This window comes from Pongo abelii, chromosome 13 (genome assembly GCF_028885655.2).
Source record: "Pongo abelii isolate AG06213 chromosome 13, NHGRI_mPonAbe1-v2.0_pri, whole genome shotgun sequence".
Classification (NCBI taxonomy): domain Eukaryota; kingdom Metazoa; phylum Chordata; class Mammalia; order Primates; family Hominidae; genus Pongo; species Pongo abelii.
The window spans coordinates 95817883-95833048 of NC_071998.2; the positions used below are offsets into that span (position 1 = coordinate 95817883).

Sequence of the window (15166 nt, forward strand, 5' to 3'; positions counted from 1 at the left end):
TTCAGAAATAAAAAGTATAACAGGATTGTAGAGGATGGGAAAGATTAGGAGGAAGACAAGGATGGGAGAGATTTGTTAAACAAAATTATAGCTAGATAGGAGGAATAAGTTTTAGTGCTCTATACCACTTTAGGATAACTATAGTTAATAATATATAGTTTCAAATTGCTAGGAGGATATTGAATGTTCTCAACACAAATGATAAGCCCCCGGGGGAGTGGCTTCTGTGAGACCTAAATCCTCAACTGCCACGGAAGGAAGTCAACACATACTCTCCATAACTGAAAATGCAAGAAATAATAGCATTAAATGACTATTATTTAAAAATACGGGCCAGGCGCAGTGGCTCATGCCTGTAATCCCAGCACTTAGGGAGGCCGAAGCGAGAGGATCACCTGAGGTCGGGAGTTCAAGACCAGCCTGCCCAGCATGGTGAAACGCCATCTCTACTAAAAATAGAAAAATTAGCCAGGTGTGGTGGCATGCGCCTGTAATTCCAGCTACTCAGGAGGCTGAGGCAGGAGAATCTCTTGAACCCGGGAGGCGGAGGTTGCAGTGAGCCAAGATCATGCCACTGCACCCCAGCCTGAGCGACAGAGCAAGACTCTGTCTCAAAAAAAATAAAAATAAAAAACATACGGAAACAGGTATTAGAAGAACAGCTTAAAATGTTGAAGGCGGTTAGTCTGGGGACCAGTACTCCGGGACTGGGAGGACTAGACCAGAGGTCGGCTGTTTTGCTGTTAAGGCTTACAGAACGATCTAGTTTCAAACTATCTATGTTTAACTTCGACTTTTTCCTATCAGGCTCGGTGCTGCTATGCCACTGAGCTTATGGAAAATTAAATCTTTATTAGGAGCCTTCCAAGATCACAGTGGGGTGGCAATGGGGGCAGATAACACAATGCAGAAAAGCGAAGGCTCACTGGTCTACAAATACACGTCTATCATAACCTGTAAAAGTTAACCCTGTCCCAGCCTGGCCAATATGGTGAAACTCCGTCTCTACTAAAAAATACAAAAATTAGCCGGGCGTGGTGGCGTGCGCCTGTAGTCCCAGCTACTGGGGAGGCTGAGGCAGGAGAATGGCGTGAACCCGGGAGTCGGAGCTTGCAGTGAGCCGACCGCGCCAGTGCACTCCAGCCTGGGCGACAGAGCGAGACTACGTCTCAAACAAACAAACAAACAAGTTAACCCTGTCAACATCTCGACTTTAAATGCAAAGCACTGCACATGCACACGCTCAACACCTCCCCTGCCTTCTCCAGGGGCAACACAAGCACAACCGCCGCACATTTACGAATCTACACAACTGCGCATTGGAGCGAATGAGGTCAGGGCCCAGAAAGGTGGGGCAGGAACGATCCCAGCCTTCAGCTAATTCTGTCACCTCTAACGTCTGCGGCAAGAACGTTTCAGGAAACCAAAGGTGACCGAGGCTCAGCGCCAAAGAGAAAGACGCCAACTACGGGACCTGTCGCGCCTCCCGCGCCGGGGTGGAGCTGACCCCGCCGAGTCCCGCGCCTGCCTGCGTTCGCCAGTGGTCCAGGAGCCGCTTTTTTCCACTCGGGAAGACTTCAGAGAAGTCTCACAAAGGACCCGGCTGGCTGCTTTTCTCAGCGCCGAAGCCGCGCCATGTTCGTTCTCAGAAGCGGCCTGACCAGGGTGCTTGCCTCACGGACGCTCGCGCCTCAGGTACTGGCCGCGGGGGCGCGCCCGAGCCCTGGCCGGAGGGGAGGGGAGGGGCGGGGGGTGTTTCTGGAGCGTGCGAACCACACTCAGGCGCTCCCAGACCCGGGGCCCCGCGCCGCCGCCGAAGTTCTAACGCGATCTCTGGAGCCGTCTGGCGCACAAGGAGGAGGCTACAGGCCGGGGTCGTCTCGCCGGCAGTCGCTGTCAGAGAGGTTTTCTAACTGGATGCCAGTGTTTTTGTGATTTTTGTTTTTGTTTTTGTTTTTGAGACGGAGTCTCGCTCTGTCGCCCAGGCTGGAGTGCAGTGGCGCGATCTCGGCTCACTGAAACCTCCGCCTCCCGGGTTCAAGCGATTCTCCTGCCTCATCCTCCGGAGTAGCTGGAATTACAGGCGCCCGCCACCACGCCCGGCTAATTTTTTGTGTGTTTACTATTTAGTAGAGTCGGGGGTTTCACCATGTTGGTCAGGCTGGTCTCGAACTCCTGACCTCGTGATCCGCCCACCTCGGCCTCTCAAAGTGCTGGATTACAGGCATGAGCCACTGTGCCCAGCCTGATGCCAGCTGTTTTCTAGCCTAAATGCCACAACCCCCGGGACACCCCCCTGGCGCCGGCTGTTGCGTTTTTTTAGGATAACGTCTCCAGATACAAATCTCCGAAAATCAACTTTAAAAGCAGATATTACAAATACCTCATTGACCCATTTTCTGAGGTAATAATATTTTTAAACTGTAGATACTAAGCAGTTTTTTATTTTCAGAATTTGATTAAATTGACCCAAAAAGAATGACCATCAAAAGAAAGGATAGTTGCAGTTATTTTTTGGTGTGAAGAAGGGTTTTCCAAGGAAACTAAGACACTTGGGCAATAAGGGCATAACTCATACTGGAGATGAATGAACTCAAGATAGACAATTATAATTAAGACGTTATGCACAGAAACTACATAGACATTTGCATGTTGTAACCAAAAATATGTCAGTGAAAGATGCCTACTGTTGCGATAGATTATTCTGGGTAGTGAGCCTCAGGAAGTTGTCACATGCTAACCATGCCTAAATGAATGGATTTGTAAACTAGAATGCCACGGGAGTGGTCTGTGTAAACACGTGTGTTTACATAAATATTTGCATGTACATACAGACAGACTGGATAATTTCTGACAGGGCATTTGCTACTGAACATTAAGCTCACTCAGGCTCAGAGGGCCAGATTAGGACAGAAATTTACCTATTGGGCGTATGACTATTACAAAGCGTGGTTCTTAAAGGATAGTTCCATAAACTTGGTATAATTGAGTGCACTAAATGTACATACTTCTTGATATTGCATCTGTAATTAGAAACAATGATGCAGACAATTCTGATTTGTTCAGTTTTTTTCCTTTTCGGCCTTTATGCAGTATACACCCATAGTCCAATGCAATTGGATAAGTTATAGCTTCCTTTTATATTAGTTACATTCCAGTCCTGTTTTTGACTGGTAGTCTTCATCAGTGGATTCAGGAAATACTTTGACCTGAATAGCCATTCCTGTTTTTTTAGGAACCTTTTAAAAACAAGAGTTTTTTGTTAGTAAACATATTTTTGGGCCTGCCAAAAGGCATGTGTACTTAATAAATTTTTTTCAATGTGTGGAACTAATACATATGGTATTGAGTAAGATGGAATATTGGCTAAACGGGAAAACCCTTTGTAAATTAAAGAGACTAAGTCTTAAATGTAGTTCTTGGGTAAAGGAGTATCATTATGATCCCACAGCCTTTATGAGCAAATTCTCGTGAGAAAATGGTTAGAGGTAGACCCCTGCTAGGAAACAGTCGCTATATATTCATCAGAATTAAGAGCAGTTATCTTTATTGACATCTGTATGTAAACAAGTGAATATGGAGAATTGACAACAAAAGTAAACAATGGATAATGAGTCTATGTGTGTTCCTTGTACCAGACTCAGATTTGGTTGTAACCAAATCTGTAATTGTACCTTCCCAAGATATTTACATTTGTCTTACCTCCTTCAGGTGTGCTCATCTTTTGCTACGGGCCCTAGACAATACGATGGAACGTTCTATGAATTTCGTACTTATTACCTTAAACCTTCAAATATGAATGCGTTCATGGAAAATCTGAAGAAAAACATTCATCTTCGGACAGCTTACTCTGAATTGGTTGGATTCTGGAGTGTGGAATTTGGAGGCAGAATGAATAAAGTGTTTCATATTTGGAAGTATGGTAAAGAGTCATCCAGTTTTAGTATTCAGTATAGATTTTCATTCTGTTAAATGTAACATAAGACTTAGTTCTTGGATCTATATTACTATAGATACATACAGGTTAAGTAAGACTTTTTAAAAGCAATAGCAAAAAAATAAATTTAGCAGATCTTCTTCCCAGTGGTACACCTCTAACCACCACTTGCTTGAACTCTTATGTTATCATAAATGAGAAAACATGGAGTCTCATATATCAAACCATAAAATTGTGAACTAGACTTTAATCCTCAGAAAAATGTTAGAATCGTTTGCTATAAAGATAGTTCATGAAAAATTTAAAGCAGTAATTGTAAATGTTCAAGTGGGTTAAGATCACAGTTGGGCCTGCCAAAAGACATGTATATTTAATAAAAATGTTTTAAATGTGTAACTAATGTATATGGTATTGACGAAGATGGAATACTGGCTAAATAAGGGAGAATGCTTAGTAAATTCATGAAATTCCTAATTGCAGTTCTTGGGTAAAGGAGTATCATTAGGATAAGAGAATTTTTTTTTCTTATTATTATTACAGCTAGGGCTGGAGATCAGCATTTTTGCAGAAATAATTCACCCATTTGGGAGCTTTATAAAAATGGAGGTTTTTAAAGGATGATACTTAACTTTTAAGCCTCACCCAACTCTGAGATTTAATAATTCTGTTAGGTTTAGAGATGACTTCTTCTTTCATTTCTGTACCCCAGAGTTTCAAGGAATTCACTTTCATACTACCCTAGGGAGGTAAGGAAAAGGAATGAGAGACAGTTCTTCCCATATTGAAGCTGACCTACCCCTGGTTTAGTAGAGGAAGGAGAACAAGTAACAAGAATCCCCAGAATGTTTGTTACTCCCATGTCTGTTCTTAACAGTCCACATCAGGACTTAAGGATAGCTAAAGAACTTTTAATAATTTCATTTACTGTTTAGTGATCAGTGTCCAAAGTTAATAGTCACAAAGTAATTTAATAGGAAAAGTGTTCATTCTATGCTTGACGTAATTCTTTAGTTTTTCCCTGTTATAATAAAACAGACCCTATTAAAGCATAATTTATGCTTTAGATAAACCACAGGTTGAAACATGTCCCATTGAAAAAACTGCTAATAAAGTGTTTATAATTCATTTATACGCTTTAGATAAACCACATATATAATCCACTTATGAGCATTAGGTGAGCCACAAATTTAATCGTGTCCCATTAAACTGCTCATAAAGTCTTTGTAATTCACTTGTAAGATAGGTGTTATTCCTTATCCTAAGCATAAATCATATAATTCATTTACTATTAGTCTTAGGAGGCCCTAAAAGTAAATATACTATAGTTGTCCCTCTGTATTTGCAGGAGGTTGCAGGAGGTTGGTACCAGGACCCCCTGTAGATACCAGATTCAGCTCAAGTCCGTTATATGAAACAGCATAGTGTTTCCATCAAACCCACACACATCCTTCCATATACTTTAAAGCATCTCTAGATTACTTTTAATCTCTAATACAATATAGATACTATGTAAATAGTTGTTATACTATATTATTTCACTTGTATTTTTTTTAAATATTTTTAATCTGCAGTTGGTTGAATCCACAGATGCAGAACCTGTGGAGAGGGAGGGCTGACTATACTAGGTCCCTATCTTGGTAAATGTATATACCTGTTTGGGTAACTTAGAAAGAAGAGGAATAAGTTGTAGAGAAAAAGAATTACTGACAAGAAATAAAAGAATCAGCACTATGTCATTGGGAGCTGTTGTTCAAAAAAGAGGCTTAAAAAGTGCATCTTAATTTCATTTATGTTAAATTTGATTCAAAGTGTACCTTGACCTAATCACCCACCACCAAGGAAAAATAGTCTTTCTCTATAAATCAAATGCTTCCATTAATAAGAATCGTTAACATATACTGAGTACTAACTAAGGTGCCAAACACCATTCTAAGCTCTTTTCATGTACTAATTCCTTTAATCCTCACAACAACCCTGGAGGTAGGTGTTATACTATTTTCTTCACTTCACAGAACAAGAAACTGAGGCACAGAAAGATTGAATAACAAACCTAATTCACACAACTTCCTAAGAAAGTCTTAGAGCCTATAAAGCCCATTCTATGTCAATTAAGTTAGTTTTTTACATTTCAACTCCCCTTTTAGACCATGAGTAACTTGAGAGCAGTTGTCACATATATTTATGTTGGCATCTCCAGCGACATAATAACATGGGGTTCCCATATGGCCTTGCACGTTTGCTGAACTGAGTAAAATTCAAGTAAAAATATGGGCGATTTTAAATAAAAAAAATTTTCTTAATTATTTTCCTCCCACAGATAATTTTGCTCATCGAGCTGAAGTTCGGAAAGCCTTAGCCAACTGTAAGGAATGGCAAGAACAATCTATCATTCCAAATTTGGCTCGCATTGATAAACAAGAGACGGAGATTACTTACCTGATACCATGGTCCAAATTAGAAAAGCCTCCAAAAGAAGGTGAGTTCTTCCCTCTTAGACTATGAGTTTTAATGAGTAAAATACTAAAGACCTAAAGCTATAAAGAGTAAAGTTCTATAGGAAAAAAATATATAATTCTTTGTTTTATATAATAATATATTATGAGTCTGGAGATAAAAATGAATTAGAGACCGGGCGTGGTGGCTCACGCCTATAATCTCAGCACTTTGGGAGGCCGAGGGGGGAGAATCACTTGAGGTCAAGAATTCAATATCTGCCTGGTCAACGTAGTGAAGCCCCATCTCTACCAAAAATACAAAAATTAGCTGGGTGTGGTGGTGCATGCCTGTAGTCCCAGCTACTCGGGAGGCTGAGGCAGGAGAATGGCGTGAACCCGGAAGGCAGAGCTTGCAGTGAGCCGAGATCTCGCCACTGCACTCCAGCCTGGGCGACAGAGCGAGACTCCGTCTCAAAAAAAAAAAAAAGAGAATTAGAGTTCTAGAGCTCTTTGCTTATCCTTAAAACATTGAGCTTATCCTTAAACATTGCTTATCCTTAAAACAAAAAATGAAGTATTTTTTTCCATATTGAAATCTAACGGATGCCTAACAAAAGTTGACATGGTCAGTGCAGGTGAAAAAGTGGGGCTTGGGAGCTAGGAAAACAAGTGTAGGTAGATGAGTCGTAGTTTATGAAATTTTGTCACAGTTTTAAAATGTATAAACTTTTAAATATAAAAGTATTTTTTCCACAAAGTCAGCTAATCTTAAATCATTAATTACATCTTTGCTTGTAAACTGACTGTTTTGGGGGAATGAATTAACTTACACTGTTAAGCTACATTATTGTAGCTTAACTTTTGTGTCTTCCTCTTTCTTGTTTCTCAGTTTGAAAAGATTTGTCTTCTTCCTGATTTCACTTCTTGCTCACTAAAGGAAATAATTACCTCAATCTAATTTTAAACAGAGGTCAGATTCGAAAAGCATAAACTAATTTAAATTTCATTTTATGTCTCCCATAAACTCAACTTTGTATTTTATTTTAGATTATAAGAGATTTGAAAAGTCTTGTTTGGATTCTAATGTACTTAAAACTCCCCTTAGCTTTCAGCACTAAGTAAAACAGTTGGCTTCTCAGTGTCAAGTCTTATTAACAGTTCCCTTCCTCTATGTTGTTCATAATTCTTTAGTAACTTTGTATTTCTTTCATTTTTCTTGTCCAATCTACCTTGTACTCTAGTTTCTTTTTCTCCACCCATCTTATACTTCTGGCCAGAAGGCAGAATGGTTTTTAAGCATTTACCTGGATATTTAGGAAGAATAAAACCATCTCCTTGAGGGTTTTCTTTAATTCCTTAAAGGCTCAGACATGGCTTCGGGTCAACTAGAAATAGAATCCTATAGGGGAAAATTATACAAAGGAAAAAGTTATTTCCTCTCAAAATTGAAAAAGAGAAGGAAATTTAGGATATCAGAAAGTACTTCTCTTATTTATTTCTTTTTTAAAAAGTGTAGACAGGCAGCTTGAAAATTCTGCTTCATTATACATTCTCAGTATCTGTTTTTTTGACAAATTTTATAGATTAAAAATATTTCAGTGTAGTTTATATATAGCTTCCAGTCCTTTTTCTTTATTTTCTTTATGATTAATTTTAACAACTGACCCTTAAACATGGACAAAGACTTTCTAAACATAAAAGCAAAGAAAAATAATGCAGAGAATCAATAAATATGACTGCATATGTATGTATACATGGATTATCCTCTAAATTCATTGGTTAGCCTTCTAATGAAATCAAGAAAACCTGGTTAGAAATTGTTTGAATGTCTTCTGTGAAATAATTATTTTTCTCCCTATTCTAGGAGTCTATGAACTAGCTGTTTTTCAGATGAAACCTGGTGGGCCAGCTCTGTGGGGTGATGCATTTGAAAGAGCAATTAATGCCCATGTCAATTTAGGCTACACAAAAGTAGTTGGTGTTTTCCACACAGAATATGGAGAACTCAACAGAGGTACAGTTGTCCATTTGTTCTATGAAGTTGCCATGTATATTAGATCAGTTCGTCTCTCTTTTTCATTTTGGTACCTGTTTTAATTTTTATCTCCAAATTTTTAGAGTTTGTTGTTTATAGGATTGAAAAAACCTATAAGCATCTTATTTTACATCTTATTTTTTTAGAATGTTAATACTTTATGGAGCCTTTTTCAAATGCTGAACTGCTGTTTTTTTTTTTTTAACTTTTGTTTTAGGTTCACGGGGTACATGTGAAGTTTTGTTACCTAGGTAAACCCATGTCATGGGGGTTTGTTGTACAGATTATTTAATCACTCAGGTATTAAGCCCAGTACCCAATTGTTATCTTTTCTAACCCTCTCCCTCCTCCCATCTTCTATTCTCAAGTAGACCCCAGTGTCTGTTGTTTCCTTCTTTGTGTTCATAAATTCTCATCAGTTAGCTCCCATTTATAAGTGAGAACATGTGGTATCTGGTTTTCTTTTCCTCTGTTGGTTTGCTGAGGATAAGAGCCTCTAGCTACATCCATGTTCCCACAAAAGATATAATCTGGTTCTTTTTTATGGCTGCATGGTATTCCATGGTGTGTCTGTACCACATTTTCTTTATCCAGTCTGTTGTTGATAGGCATATAGGTTTTCATGAAAAGATTCCAAGTCTTTGCTATTGTGAATAGTGCTGCAGTGAACATTCACGTGCACATGTCTTTATGGTAAAATGATTTATATTTCTCTGGGTATATATCCAGTAATGGGATTGTTGGGTCGAATGGCAGTTCTGCTTTTAGCTCTTTGAGGAATCACCATACTGCTTTCCACAATGGCTGAACTAATTTACACTCCCACCAACAGGGTATAAGTGTTCCCTTTTTTTCACAACCTCACTAGCATCTGTTATTTTTTGACTTTTTAGTAACAGCCATTCTGACTGGTGTGAGATGGTATCTAATTGTGGTTTATATTTGTATTTCTCGAATGATCAGTGATATTGAGCATTTTTTCATAAGTTTGTTGGCCTCTTGTATGTCTTCTTTAGAAAAGTGACTATTCATGCCTTTTACCTACTTTTTAATGGGATTCTTTGTTTTTCTCTTATAAACTTGTTTAAGTCGCTTATAGAGGCTGGATATTAGGCCTTTGTCAGATGCGTAGTTTGCAAAAATTTTCTCCCATTCTGTAGGTTGTTTACTCTGCTGATAGTTTTTTTGTTTGTTTGTTTGTTTGTTTTTTGCTGTGCAGAAGCTCTTAAGTGTAATTAGATACCATTTGTCAATTTTTGTTTTTGTCATGATTGTTTTTGGTGTCTTTGTCATTCAAAATTAATATCATTGACATAGAAAATTCGCACATTGTTGCAACATTTTAAAAAATCTTTTACTAAGTATAATATACAGTAAGACCCTAATTTGGTTTGCTCATTTTTTTTTTAAAGGAAACACACCATGTGTTGATAAAGGTTTATCTAGGCAGTTAAGATTATACTCATTTTTATTTTTTCTTTGTATCACCTAAGTTTTCTGCAGTAAACAATTTTTTATAATCTGCTTTTTTAAAAAAATAAAACATAGTAGGAAGTCATTAAACTTGGGTCTAGTCTTAATTGTGCCTTAGCTGTGTTTCTTTGTATTCTCTCTTCAGCCTTATGTTTCCAGTTTAACTTATAAATTTGTCTCCCAAATTTCTGACCCCTCTGAAATCTTATCACTAACATACTTAGTTTTACCTTTTGATTTTAATTTAAAGAATAAGACAACATTTCTGATTCACTTTTTCTATATTTCTTATTTGCTATTGCCATATATTTCAGGAACTATTTGTGGTTTATTTCTGCAGTTCATGTTCTTTGGTGGAATGAGAGTGCAGATAGTCGTGCAGCCGGGAGACATAAGTCCCATGAGGATCCCAGAGTTGTGGCGGCTGGTAAGCTGTTTGACTAGGCATGAATTATTTTTAGAACAAATGTGATTCAACCAATAACTGTATGCCTTCTTATGAAATGTTTTTCCAGTTCGGGAAAGTGTCAACTACCTAGTGTCTCAGCAGAATATGCTTCTGATTCCTGCATCATTTTCACCATTGAAATAGTTTTCTACTGAAATACAAAACATTTCATTAACTGCTCTAAGATATGTCTGCTAATGGTGCTTAAATTCTCCCAAGAGGCTCTCGCTTTTATTTGAAGGAGGTGGTGAGTTAATTAGTTAATCTGCTATGCTTCTTGCATTTTTGAAAGCTACATCTTCTCCACTGCTTTAAGAAATAGTTCAGTTCACTTTCACCTTGGCATTTCATTATCTGTTACACATTAGAGGTAGTTGTCACTATTTCATCATCTTGGTTTTTCATTTGTTTTAGAATACCTCTTCTGTATTTTGATAACTCATTGCTTTATAGCGTTTTCTTTTACTCAAATAAGGATTTTACATTTCCTTGCCTGACAGTATTTTTGAATTATTTATATAAAATATCTATCTTTTCATCATGTCTATATTTCCTGAGATTTGAAAAAAATTTGCTTAGTAAAGCTTATTTTTGATATAAAATGGGATTTATAAAAATATTAGATTGGTTTATTTCTTTACTGTGGAAAAGTACAATGTCATCTGTATTAATTATTGCTTTTACATTAATTATTAGTCATTCTAACTTGGAAAATAATGCAATTGGGTCACAGTGTTAAAAATCTAGAAAAGACTTGTTGGTTTATATGCTGAAATTGTTCACTTATAATTAATTTTACTAATTTCTACTTAGTTTGGATCACTAACAGAGATCTTGGGACATTTATTTGTTTTAAAGAAATATTTATGGTTATGGAAATGCTTGCCCTAATAAAAATCCTACATATTCATTGTTTTTTTAAATTCACATTTTATACTTACATGATCTCTAAAGCTCTTACTGTGTTGCTATAAGACAGTAATATAGTGATAATTTACCAACTTTATTGAAAATGTTGTTACATCAATAAAATAGCATGCTGGGAACCTGAGAAGGAAGGTTTCTTTAGTACTGCCACAGATGTCCCGGAGTTTTCCTTGAAACATCTTTCATTTCCATTTTACTTGATGCCTCTACCTACTAAAACTAGATTTGGTACTCCTGATAGTGTATATTTACAGCTATATTATTTTTACATTTTTACAGACTGTCTTCTGATAATCTGTATTTACAGCTATATTATTTTATATTTTTAAAATCTTATAGCTATAAAATAGTAAATTGTGAATTAGCTGTCCAAGGGAAATTTGGAAAACAAACTGTACAGTTCCCTCTCATTTATCAGGCTCTAAGTGATCTGCAGTTTATCTGGGCTATTATGCAATGTGAGATATTATTTATGAGAGTCAGGCAGTGGCAGCTTAAACAGACATGCCTCCTCAGCATTCTTTTCCATGCAGAGTTCAAAGAGGCCTAAGACATCTCACATTTATGTGAAATAGTTGAGGCACAAGTATGTGGCTAACTACACATAAATTACCAATAAAATTAAAAGTTAACTAAAATACTACAGAAGACATTTAATATTTTGCTTCAGAATGTTATAGTACCTTAGGGTTATGAACATCAATTACCTTTGATCCATACTATATTTAAAGGGAAGGGGAAGCTGACATTTTTATCTTTTTTAATAGATATACTCTAAGTTATCTTAAAGGCTTCCCTGGTTGAAGCAAAAATAGAATTACATGGTTTAAATCATATACCTTATTCTTCATACTTAGCTCCAAGTAGATTATGACTTTTTCTAAAACTTAACATGTCAGAGATTTGCCTTCCAGGGGGTCTAATTTGAAGAGGAAAGTAATTTACATGTATAGGTTTATATAATAGCATTATATTTTTCTCTATTTTATTCATTGTTTCATTCTCTTCGATGACTCCCAGCACCTGCTCGTCCATCTTCATTCTTAGCCAATGACCTTTCCTTTTACTTCACAAAGAAAATAACAATCAGAAGAGTCTTCACAAGTTCCCACCCCATCTGCCCGCTTTCTACAGCCAACCCCACATGCCCTGCCTTCTCTCCTCTCACTGTGGATGAACCGCTGGTGCCCCAAGCAAAGACAAACCCTCCACTTGAACACTCACTTGCTGAAGGATGTGGCTCAGGCAGTTTTTCTGTCTTGTCTCCTGAAGCCACAGTATTCCCCTTCAACTGGATTCTTCTCCTCAGCATACAAATATACTATTATTTTTCCTATCTTTAAAAAAAGTAAAATCACCCCATTTTTTTCCCTTACAATATGACTCAAAAGAGTAGTTCATACTTCCTGCCTCCATTTTCTTCCCTCACATTATCTCTTAAACATTCTCTGATCACGCCAGCCAGATTGCTTTTGTCAACTAATTTCCCCGTTCTCATTTTACTTGACTTGTTAGCAGTTGACCTCTTCTTTCTTCTGGAAACAGTTTCTTCGTTTCTCTGAAACACTCACTGCACAAGCCTTCATATCTCCTAGTCTCCATCTTGTCTCTTTGACCTCTGATGTAAGGACTGAGTCCTTGGACCACTTCTCTTTTCTATTTATACTTACTCCCTACGTCATCACCCCCAGTCTTGTGGCTTCAAATGCTATCTGTGTGTGGATAGCTCCTGCAGTCCACACCTCTTTTCTGAATCTTTTTTCAAATTCACACATGTGAATTTGAATTCCAGGCTCATCACTTCCAGGTGTGTTCCCCACACCTCCACCTGAATGTCTATTAGAAATCTCACACCCTTCTTGTCCAAAACTGAGCTCTTGATCTTTACCCAGAAACTTTATCTCAGCTAATGGCAACTCCAGGTTTCTGTTTTGCTCAGGCCACAGACTTCAGAGTCATTCTCACACTGCGTTTTCTCTCATACACCATTATGTACCTGTCAGCAGATCCCAAATATCTAGAATTTGATTGCTTCACATCCCTATAGCAACGATCCTGGTTCAAGCCAATCATCATCTGGATTTTTGGGAAGTGGTCTTAACTGGTGTCCTGCCCTTCCCCTCTGCTCTCAACCCTATTTTCAACACAGCAGTCAGAATAATCTAAAATATAAACCAGATCATATCACTCCTCTGCTCAACACCCCTTCCCAATACCTTCATATCTTCCTCAGAGTGATTGTCCAAGCCTCTAACTGTGGCCTACAAGTCTTTACATGATCTGTCCTGTTACCTTTTCCACTCTTGCTCCAGACCTGACCTAAGAGGCTTTTCTCTGAACTTGCTAAACATGCTCTTACCTGAGGGTCCATTCCCACTGCCTCTCCCTGGAATGCTCTTCCCCAGACATGCATCTGCATGGATCATTTCCATGCCTCCTCAGGTCTTTGCCCTCATGAAGCCTTCCCTGACAACCCTATTTAAGATTGTAATCCCCTCCCACGGTGGCCCCTATCTGCTAGAGACTGAATGTTTTTTTCCCCCACAAAATTCCTATGTTGAAGCCTGAATCTCAACTTAGGAGGCTGGGCCTTTGGGAGTTAGTTTTAGATGAGGTCATGTGGGTAATAGAATTAGTGCATTTATAAGGGCATGAAGAGTCCTCACTGTGAGGAAACCAGAATGTAAGCCTTCACCAGAACTTCTTCAGGCTGGCACCCTGGTCTTAGATTTCCCAGCCACTAGATCTGTGAGAAAGAAATGTTTGTTGTTTAAGCCACCCAGTCTATGGTATTCTTGTTACAGCAACCTGAACTAAGACACTATCCCTCTCCCCTGCTTTCTTTTTCTGTTATCACCATAATTAATGTTTTACTTATATATGATTTGTTAATGTATGTCTCTTCCCACTAGAAACCAAATTCTATGACAGCAAGGGTTTTTGTTTTCATTATTGTCATATTACCTGTGCCTGGCATGTGATAAGCCCTAAGTACTTGTTGACTGAATTAACATATGAGATGTGTGAGTTTGAACAAAGAAGTACATCATTCCTTCACATCTCATTTTGAGCCACTGTTAACAGATTACATAACTGTTATTGGAGGTGCCTCACTACTCCATTTGTAAAGTATTCCTGGAAGACACGATGAATGATTCAGCAGAAGTTCTGGCTATGGGGGAGTGCCATCAATAAATAAAAATAATACCATTGCCTGTTGGTTATAAGTTGCTGTCACAGACTATGAAGGTATTTGAATTGTATTTCCAGGAAGAGAAACAGATATGCAACCAATCTGATTCGGCTCCACCCCCTGCCACAGAACTCCCAAAGGATAAGCAAATGCCACTTGTAGACTCAAACTCTAGACTTCATTCTCAGCACCAGCTCTTAACCTACTGAGTAAATCCTATGAACCTGACTAGTGTGGCAACTGAAGTTGTACTACTTTCTGTCTTCAAAGGAGTGTGAACCTGGAGTATGTTGGAAGAAGTGTTAGGTTCATTAGAGAGACCTCTTTCATAACTGCTGTCACCTAGAATGTCTATTCTCTAAGCACCTTCTTGAAAGAAGCACATTGCCCCAGGAGGAGGAAATGGTTTGTTTTCTTTAGTGACAGATAGTTGGCCCAGGATCCTAAGGTAAAGGAGTATAGGCATTAGACAAAATGAGTTTTATAATAGTTGATTGGAAGAAATGGAAGTTGTTGAATCATAGGCTTCTACCTTGAAAGGGCAAGTCCGTAGTGGTCATGAACCACCCAGAGTGTGTACAAGGCTCCTGCCAGAAGAAATGCCTGTAGGATTAAAAGCAAAACAGCAAAGTCAAAAAGGAAGGGCACGATGATGCCCAGGTGCAGCCTATATTATTAACAGACAAGGAAAGAGTCCAAATAAAAGTTCTGTAAACCA

The 15166-nt window shown here is 38.2% G+C and overlaps 1 protein-coding gene across 2 annotated transcripts; it reads left to right on the forward strand.

The window, feature by feature from the left end:
• Window positions 1-1212: 1212 nt before the first annotated feature.
• On the forward strand, window positions 1213-15166 carry NIPSNAP3B (nipsnap homolog 3B). 2 transcript variants are annotated; one of them, XM_024252565.3, is made up of 6 exons: window positions 1213-1695; window positions 3712-3922; window positions 6255-6413; window positions 8237-8386; window positions 10221-10307; window positions 10396-15166. In XM_024252565.3, exons 1-6 carry the CDS (start codon window positions 1636-1638, stop codon window positions 10470-10472), a joined length of 744 nt encoding a protein of 247 aa, XP_024108333.3. In that variant the 5' UTR covers window positions 1213-1635; the 3' UTR covers window positions 10473-15166. The 2 variants fall into 2 exon arrangements, with proteins under 2 accessions (XP_024108333.3, XP_054376370.2); XM_054520395.2 differs by lacking the exon at window positions 8237-8386 and having other exon boundaries at window positions 1245-1695.

Bases quoted from the DNA above. Each gene is read 5' to 3' on its own strand.
- NIPSNAP3B (XM_024252565.3), top strand. From the start codon at position 1,636: ATGTTCGTTCTCAGAAGCGGCCTGACCAGGGTGCTTGCCTCACGGACG. The intron at 6,414-8,236 runs GTGAGTTCTTCC...TCCCTATTCTAG, and splicing joins AGAAAAGCCTCCAAAAGAAG to GAGTCTATGAACTAGCTGTT. The intron at 8,387-10,220 runs GTACAGTTGTCC...TTATTTCTGCAG, and splicing joins ATATGGAGAACTCAACAGAG to TTCATGTTCTTTGGTGGAAT.